We start from the raw sequence: 26,695 nt of genomic DNA, 5'->3' as shown, positions 1-26,695 counted from the left end.
GGAAAACAGCAATTCTGTCTGAGAAGGGAGAGCCCAAACGCGTCACCTTGTTGTGATCGGCAGGTGGAGGTGTGCCAGGGGGCATTACCACCTGCTCTCGGGTCAGGGGCCAGGCCCACCTTTGGAATAAACAGCATATGCGTGTGTGTTGCAAAGCACATAAATCAGCAACTTGCCTGCCCAGGACTGTAAGGAGACAGAGTGATTGCAAATCCTTCTCGCCAAGGCTTCTGCGCGTTTAAAAGCCTTGAGGCGCTGCAGGGTGTGTTACTCCATTGTGTTTCCTTACCGGGCAGGGCCTCTGAAGGGAGATCAGAGCAATTACAGGGTTGGACAAACATCAGTGAGCTTTCACGCTGGCTTACCAACAGCCTCACCTCTGCTGCATGGCCTGAGCAGGGCAGGGCGTGGGGCCAGGCACTGCGCACGCAGCCACCATGATAAGGCACAAGCCCGGTGTCCTGCTCCTCCTGTCCCTAGGGCCCATCCAGGCAGACTCAGCGCCAGACAGAGCCATGACCTGCTGTTAGCTGCCAGCCCTGCCTCCTTGCAGCTCCTGGTGATGAGAAAACACGTGCTCTGGTACGGATCCGTCCCTGTTACACAGAGCCGGGCACCTGCCGTCTGCCCTTTGGAACATCTCTTGCGGGGCAGGCTGGCCCCGGAGCACGGGCACAGGCAGTGAAACCAAGAGAGCCACACACCGAGAAAAGGGCTTTTGATTTTCTTAAAACAATTTATTATTTCAAATTTATATAAAAACCATACAATCAATTAATACTAGACCATTGCTGGCTTCCCAGCCCCTATCAGACCCTTTTCCCATGATAAAAAAAATACAAACCACGACGACAGCTAAATTTCAGTGAAGCCATTTGATTTCCGAAAGCGCCTTTCATTGACTGCACAATAATTACACCTGGCACGGCCCAGAAGGAAATCAAACCATAATCTGGGATACAGAAAAATAGAAATCTGCCTGTAAGTACTCTATCAAATATAATTCCCTCAGGTATAGCACGTGATAGCACATTTTTGGTCTGTGTTTATTGATCTCCCTGCCCCGCTCCGGCAGAGGTGCGGTGCCGGGGCTGCCCCACGTCTCTGGCGCGGCGGCAGGTCGGTGGTTGTGTCGGGGCTGGGAGCACGAGGTATTTCGGAGAACGTCAGAGAAACCCTTTCCCCCACGGCAAAGGGAGGGAGGTGGCGGGGGCCTGAGGAGCAGATCCTGGCCTGTGCACCGGGAGCGCCTTGGCTCCAGGACGGGGAACGGACTGAACGGCTCCATGCCCTGCCTGGAGCTGAGGGGGGCCAGGAAACACCCCAAAAAACACCCCCCCCCAACCCCGGTGACCCCGAGCTTCCCCTGCGCTGAACGAGGGGGATGTGGACGCCAGGTTGAGGGGGTGTTGGAGCGGGGTTTGGCCACCCCCTGGGTGGAAGCCAACGTGGGTCCGGTGGGGTGAAATGAGGCGAGCCACCTGTGCTGGGTGGCTGCTGGTCAGGGGGGGTCTGGGGGGGCGGTCCTAGTCGTCCTCCTCCCCGCCGCCGTAGAGCTCCGCCAGCTTCTTGAAGCGGCTGCCCCAGTCGTTGAGGTAGTCGTAGTCCTGGTCGCGGTCGGAGGCGGAGGAGTTGAGGGAGCTGAGCGAGGTGGCCTCCGAGCCGCTGCCCTCGTAGTCAAACACCAGCAGGGAGTCGTAGGGGGGGGCCGTGGGGTCCGTGTCGGCCGCCTTCAGGTTCTGGGGGGGCAGGAGGGGTCAGCACCTGTCCTCCCCCCCAGGGTGGGGGGCACCCCACGGGTGCCTGCATGGGTGGGGGCTTCCCCCCCAGGTCCCCCCCCAGAGCACAGCGTGGGGCCGGGGCTCACCTCATCGATGAAGTTTCCGATCTCGTCGGGGTTGGCGGGCCGGGGCCGGTACTGGGGGGCAGCCATCAGCGGGGGGGCCACGTCGTTGCGGATCACCTCAGGGCGGGCGTCCAGGCCCCGGTGCAGCTGGCTCAGGTCATAGTCCTGGGTGAGAGGGGACACACACGAGGAGATGATGCTTGAGGGACGCCCGTGGGCACCGCCATGCTGGGACCTGCCACTGACAGGGCAGGAAGGACCAGGGGCACAGGTGACCACAGCGGGGGACACGGGGATGAGCAGGCATTGCGCACCCCAAGCATCCATTGTGGCTCGGGGAGCAAGGCCACCACTCGCCGCAGGGAGGGTGCCACAGGGACCCCGCGGGCAGGGTCTGGCCGGGCACAGGTGCCCCACCTGGTCCTCCTCGCCGCCGCCCTCCTCGTCATAGTGGTAGACGTTGTCCCGCATGTCGTCCTCGGGCGGGAGCAGCGGCTCCTTCACCACCTTCCTCCTCCTCACGAAGAGCAGCAGCAGCAGCAGCAGGACTGCGAGCGGAGGGCACCGGTGTCAGGGCGTGGGTGGCCCCGGGGCGAGGCTGGCCCCGTCCCCGTCCCGCAGTACTCACTCAGCAGTGCCAGGATGCCCCCCAGGATGCCCAGGACGGCGGGGACGCCCAGCCCGCCGGCGATGAAGGCTCGCCGCTCGCAGCTTTTGGCCGGCCCTTCGCAGTCGCACACCCGGGCTTTGACCGGCGTCACCTGCACCTTGCCCTGCCCGTCTGTCAGCCGCACGAAGACGCTGTAGTCCCCCGGCTCCAGCTCCTTCACCAGGCTCAGCACCAGCTCGTCTTGTGCAGCAGAGAGAGAGCGGTTGGGCTCGGGGACACGTCCCAGCTCCCCGCATTGGGGACGTCCTCGGCACCCGGTGTGGGGCTTCACCACGTGGTGGTTCCCCAGCCCGGTGCCCATCACGGAGGCTCGGGGGAGCTGAGGGGCCCTGGGGTCTGGCCCTTGCTCGGTGTCCCCCACCACCCCGTGCCAAAGGGGGGGTGACCAGGCCAGACCACGCGGCACCTTACCTTGTCTGGTCACCCTGACGGTCCAGTTGGTGCCGGAGCCGTGCTCCAGCGCTGCCTGGAAGGGGTGGGTGTTGGGGGGCAGGTCCTTGTCGACGATAGTCAGCGTCTGCTCCTCGGGCTGCCGGTTGCAGATGTCGAAGACCCGGGGCTCCGGCATGGGCCCGTTGTCGTTCACGTCCTGGAGGAGCAGGAGCAGCGTCCCCGTGCCGGTGGCGTCCGGCGACCCTGCGGGGCCGGGGGTTAGCGAGGCGCCTGGGGAGGGGGTCCTGGCCCCGGCCCCTGCCCCAGGAGCCCCGGTGGGACACGGGCGGGTGGCAGCAGCCCCTTCCCCGAGGGCAAGGCTCCTCACCGCTGTCCACAGCCAGGACGATGGCCTTGTAAGTGCTGTTGATGGCGTGCACCGACTCCCGGTCCAGTGGCTGGGCCACCGTGACGATGCCGTTCTCGGGGTCGATGGCCAGCCACCCCGCGGGGTCGCTGCCCATGCGGTACCTGGGGCCAGCGAGGGGTCAGTGAGGACGGGGAAAGGGGCGCACGGCACGGTGCAGCCCCTCAGGCACCCCAGCACAGCCCCCCCGCCACCGACCCCCCTCCACTCACGTGATTTTCTGCCTCTGGTCCCTGTCGGGGTCCTGGGCCGTGTAGGAGGTGACCTGGTGCCCCAGCGGCAGGTCCTCCATCACCTCCACCCTCTTCACCGGTGGCACGAAGACGGGGGCTTCGTTCACGTCTCCGACCATCACCAGGACGTTGGCCGTGGAGAGCGGCAGGGGCACGGTGAGGGGGACGGCGTTCTCCACCGTCACCACGAGGTTGTACCGGCTCCTGGTCTCATAATCCAGGCCCTGGGAGACGGGGGCAGCAGAGAGGAGCCAGGGTAACGCCGGTGCTGGCGGGGAGGCAGCCGGTGCCGGGGCGGCCGCGCGGCGGCAGGACCCACCTTGGCGGTTTTCAGGATGCCGTCGTTGGTTTTGGGGTCGGTGGTGATGGTGAAGTCGCCGTTCTGGTCCCCACTCCGGATGCGGTACACGGCTTGCCAGGCAGGGGAGCCCCGCACGTCCCGGTCCGTCGCGTGCAGCCGGGTCACCACCACCCCCACCTCGTTCTCGTTCACCGTCCCCTCGTACTGCAAGAGAGGGGACAGGGACGGTCACCTGGGTGCTCCCGGGCACCCCAGGGTGGGGGGGCTCGTGCCACGGTGGCCCGGGGAGCGCAGCAGCTCGCGGGAGCCAGCTTGGGTACCTCGTTGGGGTCGAAGACGGGAGGGTTGTCGTTGGCGTCGGTGACTTCCACGATGGCGGTGGCGGTATTGGTCAGGCCGTTGCCCTCCTGGTCTGCAGCCTGGATGATCAGCGTGTAGTTGGGAGTGGTCTGCAAGGAGAAATCACCGTGTTTAGGGCCGGGGCAGGGTCCGGCGTGTCCCCCTCGTGGTGGAGCAACACCTCCGGCACAGATCCCCGACAGGCTCGGGGCTGCAGACACCCCCAGAGCAGGGGACAGGGACACAGGGGTGGCGAGTCCCCAAACCAGCCACACCCCGGGGCTCCAGCATCACCGTCTCTCTGCGGCAAGTCCCACCACAGTCCCCCAGGACGCGGCGAGGGCGCCCACCTCCCGGTCCAGCCCTGTGCCGATGACGCTGATGACGCCCTTCTCGGGGTCGATGGTGAACATGCGCTGGGCGCTCTTGGGCTCCTCGCTGAGGATGGAGTAGCCGATGATGCCGTTGTTCACGTTGACCCCGTCGTCCGCATCCGTGGCGTTCACGGTCATCACGGACGTGCCTGGGCACGGGGACGAGCAGGGGAGGTTTTACTCGTGGGACAAACCCCACCAGACACCTCGGCACGGCTCTGGCTCGGGGCTCTGCGTGGCCCCAGCCGTGGGGTCCCCCACGCACCCGGCTTGGCGTTCTCCTCGATGTAGCCAACGAAGACTTGCTTGGTGAAGACGGGCCGGTTGTCGTTCTGGTCGGTCACGGTGATGATGATCTCCATGGGGTCCTCCACGGGCTGCCCGCTGGCCGACACGGCGTGGGAGAAGAGCTGCCAGGGGCACCGTCAGCCCGTGTGCGGCCCCGGGGACCGGCCCCCTCCCCAGCCCGGCCCCCCACTCACGACGTATTTATCGATCTCCTCCCGGTCCAGCGGCTTCGTCACCTCCAGCCACCCCGTCTCCCGCTCGATGGTGAAGACGCCCACGGGGGGGGTGTCCGCCCCCTGCCCCGTGATGCTGTAGAACACCCGCGTCTCCTTGTCCTTGTTGGATTTGATCTGGCGCCGAGGTGGAGGGGGGGGTCAGAGGGGTCCCGGCTCTCCGGGGACCCCCCCGCCCTGCGCCCCGTCCCCGTGGGGCCGCGTACCTGCACCAGCTTCTTGGGGAAAGGCCCCCGCTCGTTCTCGGGGCAGTTGATGGGGGGGATGACCCAGTCCCTCTTCTGCCGCCGGAGGCCATGGCCGGGCTCGGGGAAGGTCAGCACGGCGGGTGCCGCGTCCTACAGGGAGAGCAGCTCGGTTTGGTGCCGGTGTCTTGCCGAGCCCCCTGCGCGCTCTGACCCCGGGGAGAGGGGCTGCGGTGACCCCGGGGAGAGGGGCTGCGCTTTACCTGCTGCTGCTGGTGGTGGTGGTGATGGCGACGGTGCCGCCGCCTGCTCAGGGTCACCCTGGCCGAGTGCTTCTGGCCCGCGGCGTCCCAGGCGTGGACGGAGAAGCTGATCTCCGGCTGCCAGAGCTTTATGGGCCGGGTCGCGGAGACGCGGCCGTCCCGGCTCACCTTGAAGCGCATGTCGTCGGAGAGGTACAGGGCAGGCGGCTGCTCGCCGCAGTCCTCAAAGCTCACTGCGGGCAGGGAGGGCGGGTGGGCACGGGGGATCCCAGCCTGGGCACGGGGCTTTGGCACGGGACCGGCCACGGCACAAGGTGCCGTGCCACAGGATCCCTGCCAGCCTGTGGGGGCTGCCAGGGCTGATCCCCAGGCTGGTGGGCTCTGGTGCCCCAGTGCCTGGCGACCACGGGGGTCCCCAAGCCCCCACATGGCCGGGGGCCACGGCCACGCGTCCGCAGCAGGGACAGCCCAGGCTGTGAAGGTGCTGGCACCCAGCCTGCCCAGGCACCCTTGGCACCTCCGACACCGACACCCCGGGGACAGCAGCCACCCACCACGGACCGGGACAGACGGCGTCCTGGCGTCACCAGCTTGGCGCCCTGCTGGGGCGCGGTACGAGCCGGGACGGGCACGCGGGGGGCCACGGCCAGCCCGGGGAGGCTCGGAGGTCAGCTGGCATCACATGAGCTGGGGCCGCGCCGCCGGCAGCTCCCAAACAAACACCCTTTGTCTGGGAGATGGTTGGTTTGAACCAGCGGCACCCGGGCTGGAGCCCTGGCCTGCGCGGACACCATCAGCCCTGGTGTGGCTCACATGGTGCAGAGCGGGCACCGGGGCTGTGCCATGCCCAGGGTGGGGGGCAGGACAGCATACCCCAGCACCGGGCACGGGGCTGGTGGGGTTACGTCAGCCCGCACGCAGCCCAGGAATTCGGAGGCGGGTGGGGAGCGATGGCCGAGCCCCGGGCTGGGGGCTGCCCCCCCTGCCTGCCGTCGTGCCCCCAGCCCAGCCCGGGCAGCTGGGGCGGACCCACCGGCACGATGCCAGCCCGGCTTGGCCCACGGCGGGACCCCCGGCGCAGGCTGTGTGCTGGGGGAGCCGGTGGGGCCGGCTGGGCAGGAACGTGCCGGGGCAGGCCAGGGAGAGGCACCCCGGCACCCATGGGCGCAGGCGCAGCGCTTGGCACCGGGGCCCTGGCACCGCGCCGGACGGATGCGGCGAGCGGGCAGCGCTCAGCCCCCAGCCCCACGCTGGGTGCCGTGAGAGCGGGTGCTCAGCGCTCGCTCCCCCCTGCCCGCCCAGCCCGGCACGACCTGTTTTTCCAGCTCCCCAGCAAGGGAGAGCCGTCCCCAGCCATCCCCTCCCCGCGCTGCGAGCCGGGGGCCCCTCTCCGGGCGGGCAGGAGGCGAGGAGAGCTGGGGAGGGTCCCTCGGGATTGTCCCCCCCTTCCAGGCCCCCCGCCACCACCCACGGGACACTGGGACAGCCAGACCCCTGGGCAGGGGGCTGAGACCCCGTACTGGCACGGGGCACAGGGCAGTCCCCCCCCCCAAGCCACCCCACATCCTGTGGCGTCGTGCCGGGGCTGACTCACGGGCAGAGCTGGGTGCCACCACCCCCAGCTGCCGAGTGCCACCACCCCGGCGGTGCCGGGAGCCGGTGGCGATGGGGAGGGACGCACGTCAGCCCGTGGGCAACCGGGGCAAGGGTGCTGCGGGCGGCACGTCCCGCTGACGTCACCCCGGTTTCACCATGACTTCAGACTCTCGAGGTTCCCCCACCCCGAGCTGGGGGGGGGTGAGGGGACACCATCCCACCCCCCTCGCATCTCCTGGGGCCGGGGGCCAAGGGTCCCATCCCAGCCCCAGCCACGCCGCGGCCCCCGCGCCAGGTGTTCGCCTCTGCGGGCGCGGGGCCTGTCCAGACCCGTCGGAGGGAAAACACCGCTCACTCATCAGCCTAATTACAGGCTGGCTCGTCAGCCCGCCCTCAGGGTTTGGGGTGCTGCGTGGCACAGGGGGCGGCATTGCCGAGCGCCCACCGCGTGGCCAGGCAGCGCCAGGCTGGCACACGGCCCACGGGGGCACACACCGACGCCGTCCCCTTCCCTCCTCCCACGCCCCGTCTGCGCCTGGGACCCGAAACTGGAAGTGCTGGTGCTGGGACGGGGGATTTCCAGCACGTCCCAGCGCTGGTGACCAGCCCTGCGCGGCGGGGAGACGCCGAGGCCACGCAGCTGCCCGTCACCCTGGTATCGGGCACGGCGCCAACGCACACAGGCTGCTGCAGCCGGGCGGCTTCGTTAATGATCAACCCCAAAGCTAACGAACGGGCGATTCCTGAAGCGTGGGGCAGGGTCCGGCTTCCGCCTCGATACCCGCAGCCCTGGCGGGGGGGTTTGGGAGCCCCCGGTGCGGCGCTCGGTGCTCTGCACCCCTCAGCCTGCCCCGGGCACCCCCGGCAGACCGGGGTGCCAGCACCACCGCCAGCCATTAACCAGCGCCGACGGGCCAAGCACGGCACTGGGACCCTGCACCCGGGCACCGCGCAGCCCCCCAACCCCGGTGCCAGGACCCCCGTGGGCAGGCGAGGTGCAGGGCAGGACGAGCACCGGCACGGCCCCACGCCCGGGCCTGCCAGCCCCGACAGGTCTGAGCCACCTGAGTCAGCGCCGCCCGCGCCGGCGCGCCCCGGGGAGAGGCACCCGCTGCCCCCGCGCCACGGCGCCGTCCTGCCGCGGTGGGAGCACCGGGGCCCGTGCTGCCCTGGCCCTTCAGCACCGGCCCCACCGCCATGGTGTGACCCCCACAGCCACGGCACCGTCCCCATGGCCCTGGCCCCATGGCCACCCACAGAGCCAGGCAGAGACTGTCCCTATTGCCACCCTGGCACCACACTGGCATGGAGCCATGGCTTTGTCCCCCATTGCCAACTCCAGTGCCACCCACCCAGCCCATCCCCACAGCCACCCAGTGCCACCCACCCAGCCCGTCCCCACGGCCACCCCCGTGCCACCCACCCAGCCCGTCCCCGCGGCCTCACCTCGTCCCAGCGCCCGTCCCGCCGCCACGCTGTCCCGCGGCACGGCGAGGATGAAGGTCTCGGCGGTGAAGCCAGGCTGGCACGGCGCTGCCCGCTCGCACAGCCGGTGACCGGCCTGTCCGGAGAGAGGGGTCAGTCCCGGGTGGGGTCCCCCCCCCCGCCCCGGGCAGGGTCCCCCGGTCCCGTCCCTCACCTGGAGCAGGAGCAGGAGGAGGCAGAGCGGGGCCGGGCAGCCCCCCCGCCGCCCCATGGCTGCCGGTGCCGGTGCGGACCCGGTGCGGTGCCGGAGGGATCGGGGCGCTGCCGCCGCGGAGCCGCAGGTGCGTCCGGTCCCGCTCCCGGTCCCGCTCCCGGTCCCGCCCCGCAGGTGCGGCCCCCCCGGGGCACCGCCTCGCCCCGCCCCGCCGGGAGGCGGTGCCGCCCCCGGTACGCCGGTACCCCCCCACCCCGTACCCCCAGCCCCCGGGGCACGGAGCTCCGTGGGTGCCCGTCCAGGGCAGTGGGAGCTGCGGGGGGTCCCGGGGCGCACCCACCGCCCGTTCCCCCTCAGGTCCCGGCTCTGCGGGGGGCGAACGTTGTGCCCCCCCAGCACCCCCCTGCCCTCATCCCCCCCGGCCCCAGACTTGGCAAAGCTGGGGGTGACCCCACTGCATCACAGAGAAGCCCCCAGGGACCCCCGGTGCCACCCGCTGGGGCTGGGGGCTGCCGTGCCTGCCCCTGCCAGCACCGCCACGCGTGGGGCAACGGGCACCCCGGGGGGGGGCTGCAGCCGGGCAGGGCTCCTGCTGCCCTGGCACGGGGGGGAACCAGGAGGGATTTGGCACCGTGAATGCCCAGTGTCACCGGTGCCACTCACGGGGGGCTCGGTGCCCTGCCCACCTGCACCAGCACTGCACCCCCTGGGGACAAGGACACCCTGGGGGAGCCCCATGGGCACTGCCCCCCGCACGGACGATGCTGCGGGTACCACAGCGGGGCATTGAGCAGCCGGGCAGGGGGATGTGGTGGTGGGGTCTCGGGAGGGCACACAGGGGCTGGGGTCAGCACCAGCCCCCCAGGGGGGGCAGCAGGGCCCCCGTGCCCTCTCCCAGGTCACAAAGCCACGAAGAGGCTGGAGCAGCTAAAAAAAAAATCCCACATCCTTTATTCCACCTGACAGCAGCTCACCTGGGCCGTAGCGTCACACTGCCTTTATTTCATACGCTTAAAAAAAATATAACCAAGAATAAAACCACAGGAGAGGAAGGGGAGGGGGCTGCCGCCGAGCGAGGCGGGGGGGGGCACGGCGGGAGGGGCAGCCCCAAGGCACGGGCAGCAGTAAGGCGTGGGGTGGGGGGCAGCGGGGCGGGGGGGGGTCCTAGTCGTCCTCCTCCCCGCCGCCGTAGAGCTCCGCCAGCTTCTTGAAGCGGCTGCCCCAGTCGTTGAGGTAGTCGTAGTCCTGGTCGCGGTCGGAGGCGGAGGAGTTGAGGGAGCTGAGCGAGGTGGCCTCCGAGCCGCTGCCCTCGTAGTCGAACACCAGCAGGGAGTCGTAGGGGGGGGCCGTGGGGTCCGTGTCGGCCGCCTTCAGGTTCTGGGGGGGCAGGAGGGGTCGGTGCCCATCCTCCCCCAGGGTGGGGGGCACCCCATGGGTGGGTGCGGGTCCGGGCTCACCTCATCGATGAAGGTGCCGATGTCGTCGGGGTTGGCGGGCCGGGGCCGGTACTGGGGGGCTGGCAGGAGGGTGGGGGCCACGTCGTTGCGGAGCAGCACCTCGGGGCGGGCGTCCAGGCCCCGGTGCAGCTGCCGCAGGTCGTAGTCCTGGAGAGGGGACACCCAACATGAGGAGGGGACGGGTCAGGCCACCCACGGTGGCACCAGCCCCCCCCCAGCCCCCCGGGACACCCACCTGGTCCTCCTCCCCGCCGCCCTCCTCCCCATAGTAAAAGACGTTGTCCCGCGTGTCGTCCTCGGGCAGCAGCAGCGGCTCCTTCACCACCTTCCTCCTCCTCACGAAGAGCAGCAGCAGCAGCAGGATCACTGCGGGGGGAGCACCAGCAGCATCCTCATCAGCGAGGACGGTCCCCCTGCCCCACGGGGGGTGCAGCCCCACAGCCCCGGGACCCCCCACTCACACAGCAGGGCCAGGAGGGCGCCCAGGGCGGCGAGGACGAAGGGCAGGCCGGTGGCGGGCTGGGATCTCTGGGGACAGCTCTGCACCGGCCCCTCGCAGTCGCAGACGCGCGCGGTGACGACGGTGAGCTGGGCTTTGCCGGGCCGGTCCAGCAGCCGCAGGTAGATGCTGTACAGGTCCGGCTCCAGCGGTGCCACCAGCCGCAGGGTGACGGTGTCACCTGCACGAGCCCCGCACCGTGGGTGACCCGCAGCGACGCAGCCCGCCTCGCGCCGAGCATCCCCCCCACGTCGTTACCTTCGTCGCCGACCTCCACGGCCCAGCTGTCCCCCGAGCCGTGGGTGAGCTCGGCGCGGAAGGGGCCGGTGTTGGGGGGCAGGTCCCTGTCGGTGACGGTGAGGACCTGGGGCTGGGGGCTGCGGTTGCAGACGGTGACGTCCCGCGGCTCGGCCTCGGGGCCGTGGTCGTTCACGTCGAGCAGGGTGAGGAGCAGGGTGCCGGTGCCCGTGGCGGGCGGCGAGCCTGCGGGGAGGAGCGGTGCTGGAGGCGGGGGGGGTCCCCAAAACCAGCACCCTCACGGGGACAGGGGTGCCCCGAGCAGCGGTGGGGACAGGCAGCCCCCGGCACCGCTCCGGGCTGCGGTTCCCGGTGACGGCAGCGCGTGTTGCTCACGCGGGACGGGGGAACAAGGGCCCCTTTCAGGGCGCTCACCGTCGTCCACGGCCAGAAGCACGGCGGTGTAGGTGCTGTTGTTGGCGAAGGGCGACTCACGGTCCAGGTGGTCCCGCGCCGTCACGAGCCCGTTCTCGGGGTGCACGGCCAGCCAGCCCGCCGGGTCGTGCCCCACCAGGTACCTGCGGGGCAGAGGGGAGCTGGTCCCACGGCGGGGGGCGGCGGGGACCCCCCCAGATCCCAACCCCAACCCCGGCCCCGCTCACTTGATCCTCTGCCCCTGCGCCCTGTCGGGGTCCTGGGCCGTGCAGGAGGCGAGGGTCTGCCCCGGGGGCACGTCCTCCGGCACCCGGGCGACCTGCACCGGCGGGGTGAAGACGGGCGCCTCGTTGACGTCCTCCACGTTGACCGTCACCACAGCGGTGGCCGTCGGCAGCTTCACGGCAAAGGGGACCTCGTTGGCCACGGCCACGTGGAGCACGAACTGCTTCTTGGCCTCGTAGTCCAGACCCTGGGAGAGGGGAGGGGACGGGCAGCACCCCACTGCGGGCAGCGAGGCGGGGGGACACGGTGGGGGGCACACGCACCTTGGCGGTGCGGAGGATGCCCTCGTTGCTGGCGGGGTCGGTGGCGATGGCGAAGGCGCTGCCCTCGTTGCCGCGCACGATGGAGTAGACGGCTCGCCACGCCGGCGTGCTTGGCTCGTCCAGGTCGGTGGCAACCAGCCGGGCCACCTCCCGCCCGGCCTCGTTCTCCGGCACGGCCGCCTCGTACTGCGGGTCGGGGGCACCGTCAGCGCCGCGGGCACCGGCCCGGCCCCGTCCCGCGGGGAGAGGGTCCCACCACAGGGACCCCACGGTACCGTTTTGGGGTCGAACTCGGGGGCGTTGTCGTTGATGTCCGCGATCTTGATCACGGCCAGCGCCGTCGTGGTCAGCCCCTCGCCGTCCAGGTCGGCCGCCTGCACGGTCAGCGTGTACTCCCGCACGCGCTGCGGCGGACGGACAGACAGACACGGCGTCACCCCCCTGCGCGGGGCCGAGGCCGCCCGCCCGCCGTGCCGCGGCGCCCACCTCCCGGTCGAGGCCGCTGGCGATGACGCTGAGGGTGCCGGTGGCCCTGTTGATGGTGAACATGTGGGGATGGGGCTCCCGCGGCTCCTGGCTGAGGATGGAGTAGGCGACGACGCCGTTGTAGGTCTCCACCGCGTCGTCGGCGTCCGTGGCTGTCACCTGCATCACGGAGGTGCCTGGGGACGGGGATGTCCCGGTGAGTGGGGTGGGACGGGGCACCCACATCCCCCCATGGGAACGGTCCCAGGGCTCTCGCCAAGGGAGGCGAAGCTGGGGGTCCCACCTGGCAAAGCGCCCTCGGGCACGGAGCCCCTGAAGGTCTCCTGCGTGAACTGGGGCTTGTTGTCGTTCTGGTCGGTCACCGTGATGATGATCTCCATCGGCTCCTCCACCGGTTTACCGTTCTCGGACACGGCGTGGGAGAAGAGCTGCGAGGTGGGGGGGTGAGCGGGGCGTATGGCGTGGCACGGCACAGCATGGCACAGCATGGCACACCAGGCAGGGACCTACGTGGTACTTGTCGATGTGCTCCCGGTCCAGCGGCTGCGTCACCTTCATCCAGCCCGACTCCTTCTCGATGGTGAAGACGCCCTCGGGGGGGGGCGTCCGCTCCCTGCCCCGTGATGCTGTAGAAGATCTTGGTGTCTCTGTCCCGGTTGGATTTGATCTGGGAGGAGACGTGGGGGGGGGGGTCAGTCCCCCCCCTCAGTGGCATCGCACCCTGCCCTGATGCAGGGGGGATGGCCACCACCAGCATCGCTCCCACCCTTGCTGCCCCCCGCCCCGACGCAGGGGGGATGGACCCCCTCCCTGGCACCCACCTCTGCACCCAGACCCCCCGGCCCCCCCCATACCTGAACCAGCTTTTTGGGGAAGGGGCCCCTCTCATTTTCAGGCACCTTGATGGGGGGGATCACCCAGTCCCTCTTCTGCCTCCTGGCAGCGGCACGAGCCCGGGGGGCCTCGGGGGGCTCCTGCGGGATGGGGGTGGGTGAGGGCGCAGCTGGCTGGGGGGGTCGGGGGGGGGGGGGCAGCCAGGCAGCGTTACCTGGGGGGAGCGCCTGCTCCGCACGGGAACGGGGGCACGGTCTGGCTGGCTGGTGGCATCCCGGGGGGGGACGGCGAGTGCCTCGCCCCCCCCCAGCAGCCACACGGGGCCCCCGTCCTCCCGCGCCCCGACATCGGGCTCCTCGGTCCCGTACGGCCCCACGCAGCCTCCGGAGCTCGCTGCGAGAGGGTGGGGGGTCAGGAAGGCCAGCGGGGGACCTGTCCCCGAGCCCCCCCCGTGCCAGCAGCCCCCCCCCCAGCCTCCTGAGCCAGATGGGGCAGGGGATGCCGGGAGCGGCGCAGGTTTCGGCGCAGGTTTCGGCTTTGTTCTGCAGATGATGGGAAATTCCTGAGCAGGCAGGGCCCTGCCCCAGCCCCCCCCCCCGCCCCGGTGTGTCACCCCCTGCCCCAGGGCTCCCAGCCCCCCATGGCCAGCACACAGGGCACAGCATGGGGCCACCCCACCCCGCTGGACGTGGCCCAGGGCCCTGCACCCCGGCCGGGCGGCGGGATTAGGGGATTAGGGGATTAGGGGAGCTGAGCCAGCTCCGGCAGCGGCGAGAGGCTGCCAGGGCCGAGCGTCCCCGAGGGGCCGGGGAGTGGGGCTGGGGGCTGCGGGCGGGGGGACACGGGGAGCGGGGCAAGGGGAGCTGTGCCCCACGGCCACGCCACACCGGGGCGGGGAGCGGGCCCTGGGGCCACGGCGGGGCCCCGCACCCCCGCAGCAGCCGTGCCCGGGGGGCAGCGCCGAGGGCCCCTCCCAGCCACGATGGCCACGATAAGGGACATCAGTGGGGCTGGAAGGGCCCCGGGCACCCCGGCGAGCAGGGCCGGGGCACGGGGAGCCCGGAGGAGCCCCCAGCCCCGCTCCCCGGCTGTGGCACGGGTCGCTGCTCCCCCGAAGGGCCGGGCAGCACGGTGGGGTCCGGGTCCCCCGCCCCGCTGCAGCCCCCCTGGGGGGGCCGGGCCCCGCCGTGCCCCCGGGGTCCCTCCGTGCGGCCCCGCATGGCACCGGGCACCGCCCGTCCGGTGCCCGGGGCCACGCGCTGCCCACCGAGGGGTCCCGCAGCGGCACGGCCCGGCAGAGCCCCGCTCCGCTCCCGGGGCTCCCCCGAAGGCAGCGGGGCTGCGGCAGCCGAGGCGGGCGGGGGCCGGGGCCGCTCTCGGCACGGCGAGGCCGGAGCACTTACCGCGGCCATTACCGAGCGCAGCCCCGCTCCCCCGGGACGGCGCCGGGCCAACGGGGCCGACGGGCCCGGCGAGCCCCTGCGCAGCCCCGGCCGGACCGAGTAAGGGGGCCCCGGGGCACCCAGCCCCCCGCCAGCCCGGCGCCCGCCCTACGGGGACCCAGCCCTGCCCCGGCCGCTCCCCACGGGTGCCCCACGGCGGCACCGGGGGCACCGGCATCAGCCGCCGCCAGCCCCGGCGGGGCCGGACGGGCAGGATGGGCACCGGGGGTGCACAGCCCTATAGCGCAGGAGCGCGGCCAGCCCTACACCCGGGGAAGGGCTCGCCCCACGGCCCAGCCCCACACCGCGGGGACCCCGGCCAGCCCCACACCCGGGGCAGCGCCAGCTCCCCCCGAAAAGCACCGACCCCACGGCCCGGGGGGCACAGCCAGCCCCAGAGCCAGCCCCAGAGCCAGCCCCACAGCCCGGGGGGCGCAGCGGGGCCGAGCACGCAGCGAGTGGGGCCCCGCCGCCCCCAGCCCGGCCCGGCCCGGCCGCCCCACCGGCGCCCCGATCCCGATGGCGGCCGGTGCCCCCCCGCCGCGCATCCCGGGGGGGGGGGTCCTGGGGGTCCCGGTGGGTCCCGGGGGTCCGGGTGGAGCCGCGCCCCGACGGCGCCGTTACCTGGTGCCGGGAGCGGCCCGCGGCGCAGCCCCGGGGGGACGCACGACCGGGCCGGGGGGGCGGCGGGCGCCGGTAGGATAGGCAGGAGGAGGAGGAGGAGGATGAAGAGCGGGCAGAGCCCGGAGCGCGGCCGCGGCATGGCCCGTCCGCTGCCGCCGCCGCTCCGGTCACCGCCCGCCCCGCCCCGCCCCGCCCGCGGCGACGATCGCGTCGCTCCAGGTGAGGGGCGGCCGCGCAGGTACCGCCCCGCCCCCGGCACCCCCCGGCACCCCCCGGTTCCTCCCGGTTCCTCCCGGTTCCTCCTTTCGGCCCCCCTCGGTGCCTCCGTCCCCCCCGCCGCTGCTCCCCCGGTACCTCTGCGCGGCCTCGCAGGCACCGCCCGAGCATCCCGGTATCTCCGGGCGCCTTCCCGGTACCGCCGTGTGTCCCTCCATGTCCCTCCGGTGCCTCTGGGAGCCCCCGGGCACCCCGGTACCCCCGCGATACCCCCGCGGCTCCCGCAGCCCTGGTACCGGCCCCACACCGGGGCTGAGCCCCTCCCCGTGCGACCTGTCCCCCTGCCCGGGGCCGGGCTGCGGCTCTTGGGGACCCCCGGGGACCCCCCCTGGCAGGGGACCCAGCACCCTGCAGCGGTGGCTCTCCCAGCACCCCGGGCCCACGCTGCCGGGGGGGTCGGGGTGCTCCCCCTATGCCAGGGGGGTCCCATCGGGCACCAGCTGCAGCGTTGCCCCCTCCCCAGCACCCTGGGGGGCCCGGCTGGCCCCGGGAATCGCCTGGGGGTCACACCGCGATGGGTGTGGGGGCTCCCAGTGTCCAACGGAGGGGGCTCAGCTCCCCAGGGGGGCCTCAGCACCCCACAGGGCATCGAGTGTCCCTGGTGCTGTGTCCCCCCTGCCAGGGGCTGATGGCTGGGGGTGGCAGGGGGGGCCCGGAGCCCCCTGGGTCCCTCCTGGGCACCCCTCCAGGCTCCACTTGCCAGCACCCGTGGGCTGGCGCTCGGCGTCCCTGGCAGGACTCGGCCAAGGTCACGGCTGGCCGCAGGGAAGGTCCTCAGCTGGCACCCGGAGGAGCAGCCAGTGCAGCCGGAGCCATGTTGCCCTGCGCCTTCACCCTCCTCCTCCTCCTCTTGCTGGTAGGACTGTCCAGATGGATGTCTGCGGGGGGGGCACCGCAGGACAGCCCACCCCAGCCCCAGGCAGAGCTCTGCCCCCCCCAGCCCCACTCTCGGTCCCGCAGGACGTGCTGACCTTCCCCGAGCCCGGCCATGGCCTCCGGCGGCAGAAGAGGGACTGGGTCATCCCCCCCATCAACTGCCCCGAGAACGAGCGGGGGCCCTTCCCCAAGAAGCTGGTGCAGGTACGCGGCCCCACGGGGACAGGGTGCAGGGCGGGGGGGTCCCCGGAGAGCCGGGACCCCTCTGACCCCCCGCTCCGCCTCGGCGCCAGATCAAATCCAACAAGGACAAGGAGACCCGGGTGTTCTACAGCATCACGGGGCAGGGGGCGGACACCCCCCCCGTGGGCGTCTTCACCATCGAGCGGGAGACGGGGTGGCTGGAGGTGACGAAGCTGCTGGACCGGGAGGAGATCGATAAATACGTCGTGAGTGGGGGGCCGGGCTGGGGAGGGGGCCGGTCCCCGGGGCCGCGCGCGGGCTGACGGTGCCCCTGGCAGCTCTTCTCCCACGCCGTGTCGGCCAGCGGGCAGCCCGTGGAGGACCCCACGGAGATCATCATCACCGTGACCGACCAGAACGACAACCGGCCCGTCTTCACCCAGGCGGTTTTCCACGGCACCGTGCTGGAGGGGGCTGAGCCAGGTGAGGCTGATGCTGCCGAGCAGGAGGCAGCGCCGGGGGGGACGGGGGAGATGTCCCCATCACCGCCCGCTCCCAGGCACCCCCGTGCTTCAGGTGCTGGCCACGGACGCGGACGATACGGTGAACTCCAACAACGGGGTTGTGGGCTACTCCATCCTGCGCCAGACGCCGGACCAGCCCCAGCCCCACATGTTCGCCATCAACGGCAGCACCGGGGTGATCTCCGTGGCCACCGTGGGGCTGGCGGCACAGGTGAGCCCTGGGCATGGTCCCTCAGCCCCCCCGCACCCCCCAGCCCCATGGTTTGGGGGTGACGTGGCCTCTCGCTGCAGGTGGTCCCTGAATACACCCTGGAGATCCAGGCGGCCGACATGGCAGGCGCTGGGCTACTGGCCACCGCCACCGCCCTCATCAGAGTGCAGGTGAGGCGCCGAGCCCACCCCGTGCCCCCGCAGTGGGCAGACGGGCAGGGTTAGTGCCACTGCCTGCTCCTGGCATCCCCTCCGTGTCCCCGGCTGCCACATTTCCTGGGATGGCAACTCTGCCACGGCTCCTCCTGGCCCAGCTCCCCGACATCCCACTGGGCTCTGGTCCACCAGCTCCGGAGTGTGGGTGCCACAGGGCTCTTGGGCGCTCCTCCCAAGGAGGGGGGGGAAGCCACCTGCGCCGGCTCAGCCCAGCCGGGGAGGAGCGCCCGATCCTGCCCCAACCTCTCGCCGGGATAGCGGCATCCAGCCTCGCCAGCTCCGTGGGGAGAGGCCGCGGCGCCAGCAAGGGCAGCCGGGGCAGGGGATGGCATTTTGTGCGGTGGCACCGGCCACAGGCCCATGGCTGAGTGGGATGGAGGAGAGCCAGGTAAGCAGGATGGCAACGAGAGCAGGATGGCAGCAGCCCCCAGGTCATGCCCCCACCCAGTCGTGCCCAGCGGGGTGGGAGCACAACCTGGGGGTTGCCAGAGGGGAAGGGTCTCAGCCACCCCTGCCAGCATTGCCCCAGGCAGCTCTGGAGCACGTGCAGGGTTAACATCTGCCCGCACGTGACCCTGCGGGCAGGGAAGGCAACAGGGACAGGGCTGCTTCCTCCCTGGGTCCAGGTCAGCCATTGCTGCCGTGCCACGGCCACCGCTGGCGAGGGGCTGGGGGCACCCGGGGGGCTCGTCTGCGGCACTGGCACAGGGAGGGAGGGAGCTGCCGCGACGCGTCCCAGCCCCGTTGCCTCCTCTGCCTCAGGCCGAAGGCATGTCCGAGACGGTGAACAGCACCCTGACCACCCACGTGCTGAACACGGCTACGGGGCTGCCGGCAAGCGGGCTCGCTGTCCAGCTAGCCCAGCTGCAGGAGCCGGGGCCGCAGTGGACGGAGCTGGTGGAGAGGTAGGAGAGCTGGTGGCAGCAAAAGGGGCAGGGGATGCTGCTACCTGTCCCCCCTACCCCAAGAGACTTCCTGGTGACAGGGCAGGGGACAGCCACCACGTCAGGGCTGGCTCCTGACCGCAGGCAGACAGACGGGGACGGGCGCTGCCTGCTCCTGCTGCCTCGGGGACAGGCCAAGGCTGGCACCTACAAGCTGCGCTTCGAGACGGCGGCGTACTGGGAGGGCCTGGGGCACGTCAGCTTCTACCCCTTCGTGGAGGTACGGGGGCAGAGCGGGGAGCAGGGGATGGGGGCCACGGAGCAGGGGTCTGGGGGCCACGGCCAGGCTTATAGGAGCCGCCTGCTCTGCCCCAAGCAGCCCCCCAGGCCCGTCTGCAGCTCTCTGAGCCCCCCTCGCTCTCCCCCAGGTCGTCTTCACCATCGCTGACCCCACGCAGAAGCTGCACCTCCCGCTGCTGATCAGCCCTTACTCCTACACCACGTACCGGGGCAGTTAGGGGACAGGATGGGGGGGCGCCCGGCGGGGGAACGTCGCCGCCGACACCATTAAAGGCTTCAAACATCACTGTTTGTCTCAAAAATAATCACCTTCCTGGGGGCAGCACACATGTGGCTGCTGGGGGGGGAAACGGGGGGGGGCCCCGGGGGCAGCATGGGCAGGGGGAGAACCCCAGGGGCAGGGGGGACCTGGGGGGCCCCGCTCCAGCCTGCTGCGGTGGGTGGGATGCCGGGAGGCCTCCGGCTGCGCGCTGGCACAGGCAGAGCCGACGCAGCTGCCCGTGGCTGGTGGCAGGGGGGCTGCTCTGGAGGGAAGGACCCCCAGGGAGGAAAGAGAGAGGGTCCTCCAGGTGCTCCAGAAGGTTCCCTGGGGTCAGTTTAATGGCATGGAGCACCAAGGGGGCCCAGCCCGGCCTGGCACGTCCCTCGGTGCTGGCTGGTGTCAGGTGGGCACCGCGACGAGCCCTGCGGGGCCCTGCCCCACCGCCTGCCCCAGCACGGGGCTGTCCAGGGGGGTGAAGCCCAGGTTGTCCAGGGGGATGCCGAAGGCCGTCAGCTTTGCCTTGAAGGTCTGCAGCATGTCATTGTAGGCCTGCGAGAGGAGCGCCGCAGGGTCAGCCCAGAGCCCAGCGCCAGCCCAGCCCCTCCTCGCCTGGGCACGGGCTGCCTGCACCCCCCTGCACGGGGTGGGGGGACCCCAACACACCCCCCTAGGCAGGGCAAATGGGGAAACTGCCCACCCCAGGGCACGAGGCAGCTCAGCTGGCTACTGCGAGCACCCTTCCCTCCGCTCCGTGCAAGCCCTGCGGCACAAGGTCCCCTTCCCACCCCCGCAAGGCGCAGCCACCCCCCGACAGTCCCCAGCCCTGCCCGGGGGGCACAGGGCAGCCCCCTGCCCCTTCCCTCACCTTGCAGACTCGGGCCAGCTGGAGCTGCATGTCCCTGATGGTGCTGTTCTTGGAATTGAGGACGTCCTGCAAAGGGACACGGCGCATTAGGCAGGGGCTGCTGGCCCCGGGGCTGCGGTGGCCGTGGCGTGGCAGAGTGCACGGAGCTGCAGCGTGGCGGCTGAGCTGGCACCGGGGCCTGGCAGGCGGCCACCACCCTGCCCCCTTGGAGCCAGCGCTGCCAGGGACAGCCAGCCCCCAGCAGGGGCGAGGGACAGGGACCTCCTGGACCGCCCTGCCATCATGGTCTGCAAGGGGGGGTGACGGCAGCACCTGCCCCGGCAGCACCGCCCTGCCGTCGCGGCACCGGGGGAATTACAGGGCGAGAGGCTCCCCGGGAGGACGCTGGTGGCAGCTGAGCCAAGGAATTCCAGCAGCTGCGGGAGAGCTCGACGCCCTGACGCCTTCCCAGGAATGTGTTTTTCCTTCCTGCTGCGGTGGCACCTGCTCGGAGGTGCCACAGCGCTGCCCACCCTGTGGCCCCGGAGCCTCGGCTGTGGCTGTGCGCGTCCCAGGGCGCCCTGGCAAGGGGCTCTCTGGGTGCTTCGCTGCCACCCACCGCAGAGGGGACCTGGGAGGGGACTGGCTGGCACGGGATGAGCGGGAGGGCACCCTGAGTGAGGGGCCCACACCCCCCGCGTCCCGACCCAGCCAGGAGCAAGCGCTGCTTCTCCAGTTACGGCTGTGGCAGGCGCCAGGAATGTGGGTCTCCGCGCCCAGGCTTTCTGCAGACGTATTTTTAGACGTTGCAGAGCCCCTGGGAACCCGTCTCTGCAGCCAGGGAGGCCGGGCTGGGCTCACGGGGGGTGACAGCCCCTGCACAGAGCACCCCGGGTCGCTGACGGACCCCGTGCGCAGCCGGCTGCTCGGCAGCGCAGAGCACCGGTGAGCCCTGCTCGGCCCGGGGCCATTCTCCTCCAAACAGGCCCCACCTGACGGGGAGATCGGTGCCAAACCCTGACACCCACACGCTTTGCTCTCGAGGGAGAGCCGGGGTGCCCTGCGGCACCGCACGTGGCCCTGGGAGCGCCGGGAACGAGCGACGCGGCGGCTACAGCCACGTAGGACCGGGGCGTGCAGGCTCCAAGCCTGCATTTGCCCCCAAAGCAGCCCCTGCCCCCCAAATCCAGCCCCCACGGGGCCCCACGGTACCTCCAGCTTGTGTGAGGCAAAGGAGAGGGCGCCCGGGTCGAGCTTGGAGGCTGCTAAGACCTCGCCGAGCTCCACCTCCTTCTGCTCCAGGACGCCCAGCAGCCCCTTCAGCTTGCGCTCCAGGAGCAGGTTCTTGAAGCCCGTCTTCTGCTGCACCTCCTTAATGGCTTTGGTGAACTTCTGGTAGAGCTCATCTCGCTCCGCCTGCACCTGCCCCCCCAAAGACAAGCACAGGCTTTTCGCACAGTCCTCAGGACCCCCAGGCTGGTGGCCACCTGGGATGGCAGCAAACGGGTCCAGGGAGAGCCCGGCTGCTCCCCAGGGCACCTGCAGGGGAGGCAGGGGCTGGAGTGGGGCTTCCCTCCCTCCCTGGCTGCCACCGGTGCTTCTGCCCCCTCCTCCCCTCCGGGCAGGGGACACCCCGACAGCAGGATGGGCTGCAGCCCCCCTCGGAGAGGGTCCCGCAGAACACGGGAGTCCCCCCTCTCCTCCTCCTCACAGCTGGCTCACAGCTAGTTAATAAGTGTCCTAATTAGGCCACACTCTCTCCTCCACAGCCTATTTCTGAATGCACTGAATACGCTGCTGCCTTAATGACGGATTGTTAACGAGGCCTCAGATCAACGTTCATATTCCTGGGGATTTCCACAGACGAGCTCTTTTCTGCCTCACGGATTTATCTGGGTTAGCGGAGGGGGGAGAGGCCGAGCCTGGCAGCACGTTGCCACCAGGACCCATCCCGAGCCGCCCTGGCACGGCGAGCGGGGGGAGCGACCCCTGAATGCTGGCAGAAGAAGGGAGCGAGCTGTGGCCAGGGGTGGTGGCCCGTGACCACCTCTCCCCACGGCCCTGGCCCCGAGCCACTGCTGCGGCCGGTCCGTGGCAGGCCGGGAGGGGACCGCCGGAGCGTGCGTGATTGCTTAGCAGAGTACAAGGCCAGGCCTGTCTGCTGACCGTGGGAGAGCAGCTTTGTGGGAAGCAGGAGTTATCTGGATTAGGGCGGTGGAAAGCCCTCGGCTGAGCACAGCCTCGCTGCTGAGCCCTCCTGCCCCGTCCTCCACGGAGGGGATGTGGTTTGGAGGGGGAAGCTTGATGCCCAGACCCACCTGCAGCTCTCACCTTGCTGAACCTCTGCTCCAGCACTTCGTGCTCCCACTGAAGATCCTTCAGTTCCTTCTGGGTGACTTTCAGACGGGCTTTTGTGTTCTGTGAGCAGAAAGGGACAGTTAAAGAGCACGGTGTGGGAGGACACGCTCTGGTAAGGAAGGACAGTGACCAGCAAAGAGACACGGGCGAGGAAAACCAGGCAGCACCCACAGCAACTCCCTTCCCTCTCTGGGGTGGGGGCCACTCCAGCTCCTCACCACCAGAGTCCTGGGAGTCCCCTCTGAGATCTTACAAACTGGAAGGGACTCAAAGGCCTTTGGCCAGCCAAGGTCACAGCTGAGCAACCACCCCCAGGGTGACTCGGGAAGGAACAGGGCTGGCCACTCACCGTCAGGGCCTCCTTGTCCTTGTCGTAGTGGGCCAACTTCTTCTGCATCTCAAACAGCTGCTCCTGGGCCTGCTGCAGGGGCTCCTTCAGCTGCTTGTTCTGGAGCAGCACATCCGCCTTCTCCTTTTCCAGGTGATTCTCTCTTTTCTTCATCTCCTCCATCTGCTCCTGTTCTTGGGAACACAAGTGCCAGCTCCTGGGGGCTGCCCAGCTCCTCAGAACCTCCCACACCGTCTGGACACCCTCCTGCTGCCAGCCCAGCCAGACACATCTCCCTGCACACAAGAGCTTCGCTCCTGTAATGTGGTACAACCCTCAGGAGAGCAGTAGCACCCACGTGGCTACCTGGGAAGTGGCCAGATCTGGGTGAAATCCTCCCAGGACGGGTCCCTTGGGGGAAGGGTGGCACTGCAGGCCAGGGGCAGGCAGTACCTTCAGCAAGCTGATGAGCGCCAGGTTTTTGAAGGTGATGTCGTTGTAGTAGCTCTTCATGTCGCTGAAGGCCTTCTCGTGGTTCCTCACCAGCTCGCTGATGTGGCTGTTCTTCCTCTCCTCCACCTCGTGGATCTCCGTCTTCCTCCGCAGGTCGAGCTCGTCCCGCAGCACTTGCATCTTCTCGGCGTACTTGGCCTCGATCTCTGGGGGAAGGCACAGGGGGGCTGAGTCAGGACCTCCCGGAGACCCCACGTAACCCCAGCTCCATTAGCCAACGCCAGCCCGGCGCGTGCCACAGCGGCGTGACTCGAGGACGAGACGCTCGTTAGCGGCGTCACTGCAGCTGCCACCAGCACCCGGAGCGGTTACGCTGGAACGGCGGAGAGCGGAGCCCAGAAATAGCCTCCTTGGAAAAAAGAGGGCATGGAAACGCTCCAAGCCAGCCCCTGAGAACCCGAAACGTCCCCTGAGGAGGGGACTGGAGCGAGGACTCTGCAAGGGCTCCTCCAGCCAGCCCACCCCGCAGCCCGGGGCAGCGCTGCCGGGCAGCTGCGCTCAGTGGTACACCATGCTGGGGGTCTGGCAGCCCCAGAGCACAGGGCAGCAAGAATTGGGGGAAAAATGACCAGAACTGGGGTCAAACCAGCCAGAACTGGGGGAAAACTGGCCCCCTTTCTGCTCGAGGCTCTGCTAGGGAGCCCAGCAGAGCTCCGAGGAGACTTCCCCAGCACGCTGGCAAAGGGAGCTCGTGCAGGGGCTACGCGCACGTCCTGACCTTTCACTTGTCTCTCAAAGTCGTTGTACAGCTGGGTGATCTCCTCCTCTTGTTTCTGTTAGGGAGCAGGTACATGTCAGAGGCAGACAACCAAATCCCCAGGGATTCCCCCCTGCTCCCCAGGAAAGGCTCCCTGCTGCCTCTAAGTCCATCTGTCAGCGGTGCCTGCGGAAAACCCCATCCCACCCCACGGAGAGAGGCTCCCACTCCCACGCCGTGGCTGGGAGGGCTCCGCTGGTGGCCCCACCACCTCCCTCCGTGGCAGGGGCACCTCGCCCACAGCTCCAGCCGTACCAGGCACATGTTTTTCACCGCCTCCTCGCTGACCAGCTCCTTCTCCTTCAGCTCCACCTTCAAGGAGCGCATGTCTTGACGCAGCTCCGTCTCCTGGGCCCAGTGATCCTTCTGGGCCCGCTTCAGGGACAGGGTGCCCTCCGCCTTCAGCTCGGTGAGGTTTTCCTGGTGTTCGTGCAGCAAGTGCTTCACCTTCTGCTTGTAAACCTAAAGAGAAGCCACAGACTGAGTGAGGGGCTTCAGCAGGAGACGTGCGGAGCTGGGGTATCGCCGAGACCTCCTGACTAGCATCCCACCCAGCTCCTCCTCCTCTTCCCCCTTCCCTCTCCTCCTCAGCGCCTGCAGCTCGGGGCACTCCCACCACCTCCCTTCCCACCTTGATCTCCACTTGATGTCTCTCCTCCGCCTGCTCCATCTCCCGGTCCTTGTTCCGCAGCTCCGCTCTCTTCTCCTCCAGCTGCCGGCGGGTGATCTCCCAGAAGGTGTGAATCTTGTCACGCTCCAGCTGGAAAAAGTTGCGCTCTTCCCGTTCTCGGTCCAGCTCCTCCCGGAGACGCACAACGTGGTCCTGCAGCTGCAAAGCCAAGGGGAAGAGCCAGGTAGGGGGGTGAGGAGGCCCCTCAGGTGCCTAAATACTACTGAATCGTAGAATCACATAGGTTGGAAAGGACCTTTAAGATCATCGAGTCCAACCATTAACCCAGCATTTCCAAGGCCACCACTGACCCATGTCCCTCAGCACCACATCTACACGGCTTTTAAATCCCTCCAGGGATGGGGACTCCACCACTGCCTTGGGCAGCCTGTGCCAGCGCTTGACAACCCTTTGGGGAAGGAATTGTCCCTGATCTCCAACCTAAACCTCCCCTGGGGCAATTTGAGGCCGTTTCCTCTCATCCTGTCACTTGTTACCTGGGAGAAGAGACCGACCCCTCCTCGCTACACCCTCCTTGCAGGCAGTTGTAGAGAGCGAGAAGGTCTCTCCTCATTCTCCTTTTCTCCAGGCTAAACCCCCCCAGGTCCCTCAGCTGCTCCTCATCACACTTGTGCTCCAGACCCTTCACCAGCCCCATTGCCCTTCTCTGGACTCGCTCCAGCACCTCAAGGTCTGTCTTGTTGTGAGGGGCCCAAAACTGCACCCAGGATTCGAGGTGCGGCTTCAGTGCCGAGTCCAGGGGGACAATCCCTGCCCTAGTCCTGCTGGCCACACTAGTGCTGGTACAAGCCAGGATGCTGGTGGCCTCCTGCCCCAGCAGTAACGTGACCGAGAGCGCAGCAGGCTGCAGTCACAGAGCTCTGGGCTGAGCAGGATGCTGGGCTTAGAGTCGGGGAGAAGGCAGCGAGGGCCTGGAGAGCTGAGTGCCCTGGAGCAGCGGGAGGGAGGGTGGGATGAGGGTCTGCTCTTGCCAGGAACAGTGTGAACCCCCCACCCAGCCCAGACAGGCGTCAGGCCGTGGAATGAACCCCGGCCGCTTGTCTCTGTCACCCTCCGCCACCTGTTGTCCCCGGAGCCACGCGCCGAGCAGGGGTCCTGAGCGCTGCCCTACCCGGGGGTGGGCTGGGAGACGGGGCACCTCTCACCTGCTCCCTGGTCATCTCCTTCGGGGCCAAGGCATCCACCACCGCTGGAGCTTTGCTCCCTTTCCCTTTTTTTCCGGCTTTCTTTTTGGGCGCCTAAGGGAAGGAAGCGAAACGCAGGAGCTGCAGCTGTGCCGCCCAGGGCCCCCGCACCGGCCCGGGCCGCGCAGCATCCCGGCTCCCACGGCGGGGACGGCGTGAGGAGGGTGACGGGAGTGGAGGAACCCCCGAGACCCTCCGGGACACCCGCGGCTCAGGCCCAGCCCCGCAGCGAAACCCCCGGGCATGGAACCAAGGCGCCGCGCTAAGGCCTGGCCCGCGCTAAGGCCTCACGGGCGTCACCGCGGCGCCGGGAGCGGGCCAGGCCCCGCCGCCCTCCCCTGCCCGCACCCCCCGGCTCCAGGGGACCCCGCGGCAGCAGCCCCAGAGCCCCCTCGTCCCCCCGGCCCGGCCCCGCTCTCACCATGGCGGCTGCCGCCGGCGCCGCCGTCTCCGGGCAACGGGCGCGCAGATCTCGCGAGAAGAGCGCGGCGGGCGGACTCTCCCCCTAGCAACGCCCCGCCCTGGCAACGGCGGCGGGGCCCGCCCCGGGCCCGGTGCCGGGGGGGGGGGGCCGTGCCGGTGCCCCCCCGCGGTGCCCGGGCCCCCCCCCCGCACCCCCGTGCCGCCCCGGCCCCCCCAGCCCCTCCGCACCCGCGCTCCCCCTGCGCCCCGGTTCCCCCCCGCGACCCCGCCGGTCCCCGTGTCGCCCCCGCTCCGGTCCCCTCTGCACCCCGGATCTGAGCCCCCCCGCTCTCCTCCGCACCCCCCCGGGTCCCCGCCGTGCCCCCCCCCACCCCGGACCCGCGCTCCCGGGTCCTTCCCCGCACCCCCTCGGTGTCCCCGGTCCCCCGGGGCCGGTCCCGGTTGTCCCCGTCCCCGTCCCCGCCCCCGCCCCCCAGCCCCGCCCCCGCCGCGGCGGGCAGGACCGTGCGTGCTGCGGGCTGGCACCGGGCCCGCCCCG

General features: G+C 70.0%; 4 protein-coding genes across 7 annotated transcripts; 1 reads left to right on the top strand and 3 right to left on the bottom strand.

Annotated features, from left to right (window-relative positions):
- Positions 1 to 1,526: 1,526 nt before the first annotated feature.
- On the bottom strand, positions 1,527 to 8,823 carry LOC137669135 (cadherin-1-like). Its single transcript, XM_068411037.1, has 16 exons — positions 8,767 to 8,823; positions 8,574 to 8,688; positions 5,532 to 5,764; positions 5,290 to 5,421; positions 5,045 to 5,200; positions 4,828 to 4,972; positions 4,539 to 4,711; positions 4,170 to 4,298; positions 3,868 to 4,053; positions 3,528 to 3,772; positions 3,277 to 3,419; positions 2,928 to 3,152; positions 2,475 to 2,696; positions 2,264 to 2,394; positions 1,868 to 2,011; positions 1,527 to 1,739 (listed from the first exon to the last, which is right to left on the bottom strand). The coding sequence occupies exons 1-16, from the start codon at positions 8,821 to 8,823 to the stop codon at positions 1,527 to 1,529; spliced, it is 2,649 nt and encodes an 882-aa protein (XP_068267138.1).
- A 1,107-nt stretch (positions 8,824 to 9,930) lies between these two features.
- Positions 9,931 to 15,467, bottom strand: LOC137669133 (B-cadherin-like). The gene is given in 16 exon segments (XM_068411035.1): positions 9,931 to 10,143; positions 10,224 to 10,370; positions 10,459 to 10,589; positions 10,685 to 10,903; positions 10,981 to 11,205; positions 11,395 to 11,537; positions 11,622 to 11,866; positions 11,943 to 12,128; positions 12,218 to 12,346; positions 12,429 to 12,604; positions 12,712 to 12,856; positions 12,939 to 13,028; positions 13,030 to 13,095; positions 13,283 to 13,399; positions 13,477 to 13,655; positions 15,329 to 15,467. Coding segments are annotated over 16 exon segments (2,550 nt in total).
- An 875-nt stretch (positions 15,468 to 16,342) lies between these two features.
- On the top strand, positions 16,343 to 19,083 carry LOC137669401 (5-hydroxyisourate hydrolase-like). Of its 3 annotated transcripts, XM_068411484.1 has the most exons (9): positions 16,345 to 16,460; positions 16,565 to 16,684; positions 16,774 to 16,929; positions 17,002 to 17,146; positions 17,223 to 17,398; positions 17,479 to 17,568; positions 18,376 to 18,518; positions 18,642 to 18,777; positions 18,926 to 19,083. In XM_068411484.1, the coding sequence occupies exons 1-9, from the start codon at positions 16,419 to 16,421 to the stop codon at positions 19,013 to 19,015; spliced, it is 1,098 nt and encodes a 365-aa protein (XP_068267585.1). In that variant the 5' UTR covers positions 16,345 to 16,418; the 3' UTR covers positions 19,016 to 19,083. The 3 variants fall into 3 exon arrangements, with proteins under 3 accessions (XP_068267586.1, XP_068267585.1, XP_068267587.1); XM_068411485.1 differs by lacking the exon at positions 18,926 to 19,083 and having other exon boundaries at positions 16,343 to 16,460; positions 18,599 to 18,660; XM_068411486.1 differs by lacking the exons at positions 16,345 to 16,460; positions 16,565 to 16,684; positions 16,774 to 16,929; ... (1 more) ...; positions 17,223 to 17,398; positions 17,479 to 17,568 and adding an exon at positions 17,868 to 18,001.
- Positions 19,084 to 19,349: 266 nt separating this feature from the next.
- On the bottom strand, positions 19,350 to 26,581 carry GAS8 (growth arrest specific 8). Of its 2 annotated transcripts, none has more exons than XM_068411483.1 (11): positions 26,562 to 26,581; positions 25,696 to 25,788; positions 24,491 to 24,688; positions 24,115 to 24,321; positions 23,821 to 23,875; positions 23,043 to 23,248; positions 22,611 to 22,778; positions 22,235 to 22,321; positions 21,116 to 21,325; positions 19,925 to 19,990; positions 19,350 to 19,608 (listed from the first exon to the last, which is right to left on the bottom strand). In XM_068411483.1, the coding sequence occupies exons 2-11, from the start codon at positions 25,708 to 25,710 to the stop codon at positions 19,459 to 19,461; spliced, it is 1,362 nt and encodes a 453-aa protein (XP_068267584.1). In that variant the 5' UTR covers positions 25,711 to 25,788; positions 26,562 to 26,581; the 3' UTR covers positions 19,350 to 19,458. The 2 variants fall into 2 exon arrangements, with proteins under 2 accessions (XP_068267584.1, XP_068267583.1); XM_068411482.1 differs by lacking the exon at positions 26,562 to 26,581 and adding an exon at positions 26,156 to 26,255.
- Positions 26,582 to 26,695: the final 114 nt, after the last annotated feature.

The sequence above is a fragment of the Nyctibius grandis genome, chromosome 12 (assembly GCF_013368605.1).
Source record: "Nyctibius grandis isolate bNycGra1 chromosome 12, bNycGra1.pri, whole genome shotgun sequence".
Lineage (NCBI taxonomy): Eukaryota > Metazoa > Chordata > Aves > Nyctibiiformes > Nyctibiidae > Nyctibius > Nyctibius grandis.
Note: the sequence above shows the minus strand (reverse complement) of the source record. Positions and strands in the feature narration are given on the sequence as shown.

Coding starts and splice junctions, on each gene's coding strand:
- GAS8 (XM_068411482.1), bottom strand. Junction 24,689..25,695: donor AGGAGATGACCAGGGAGCAG/GTGAGAGGTGCC, acceptor TTGGCTTTGCAG/CTGCAGGACCACGTTGTGCG. Junction 21,326..22,234: donor TGGAGCAGAGGTTCAGCAAG/GTGAGAGCTGCA, acceptor TTGGGGGGGCAG/GTGCAGGCGGAGCGAGATGA.
- LOC137669135 (XM_068411037.1), bottom strand. CDS start 8,823: ATGGGGCGGCGGGGGGGCTGCCCGGCCCCGCTCTGCCTCCTCCTGCTC. Junction 4,054..4,169: donor CCGTCTTCGACCCCAACGAG/GTACCCAAGCTG, acceptor CCTCTCTTGCAG/TACGAGGGGACGGTGAACGA. Junction 2,395..2,474: donor GGGCATCCTGGCACTGCTGA/GTGAGTACTGCG, acceptor CTCCGCTCGCAG/TCCTGCTGCTGCTGCTGCTG.
- LOC137669401 (XM_068411484.1), top strand. CDS start 16,419: ATGTTGCCCTGCGCCTTCACCCTCCTCCTCCTCCTCTTGCTG. Junction 16,685..16,773: donor TCCCCAAGAAGCTGGTGCAG/GTACGCGGCCCC, acceptor CCTCGGCGCCAG/ATCAAATCCAACAAGGACAA. Junction 17,569..18,375: donor CCGCCCTCATCAGAGTGCAG/GTGAGGCGCCGA, acceptor CCTCTGCCTCAG/GCCGAAGGCATGTCCGAGAC.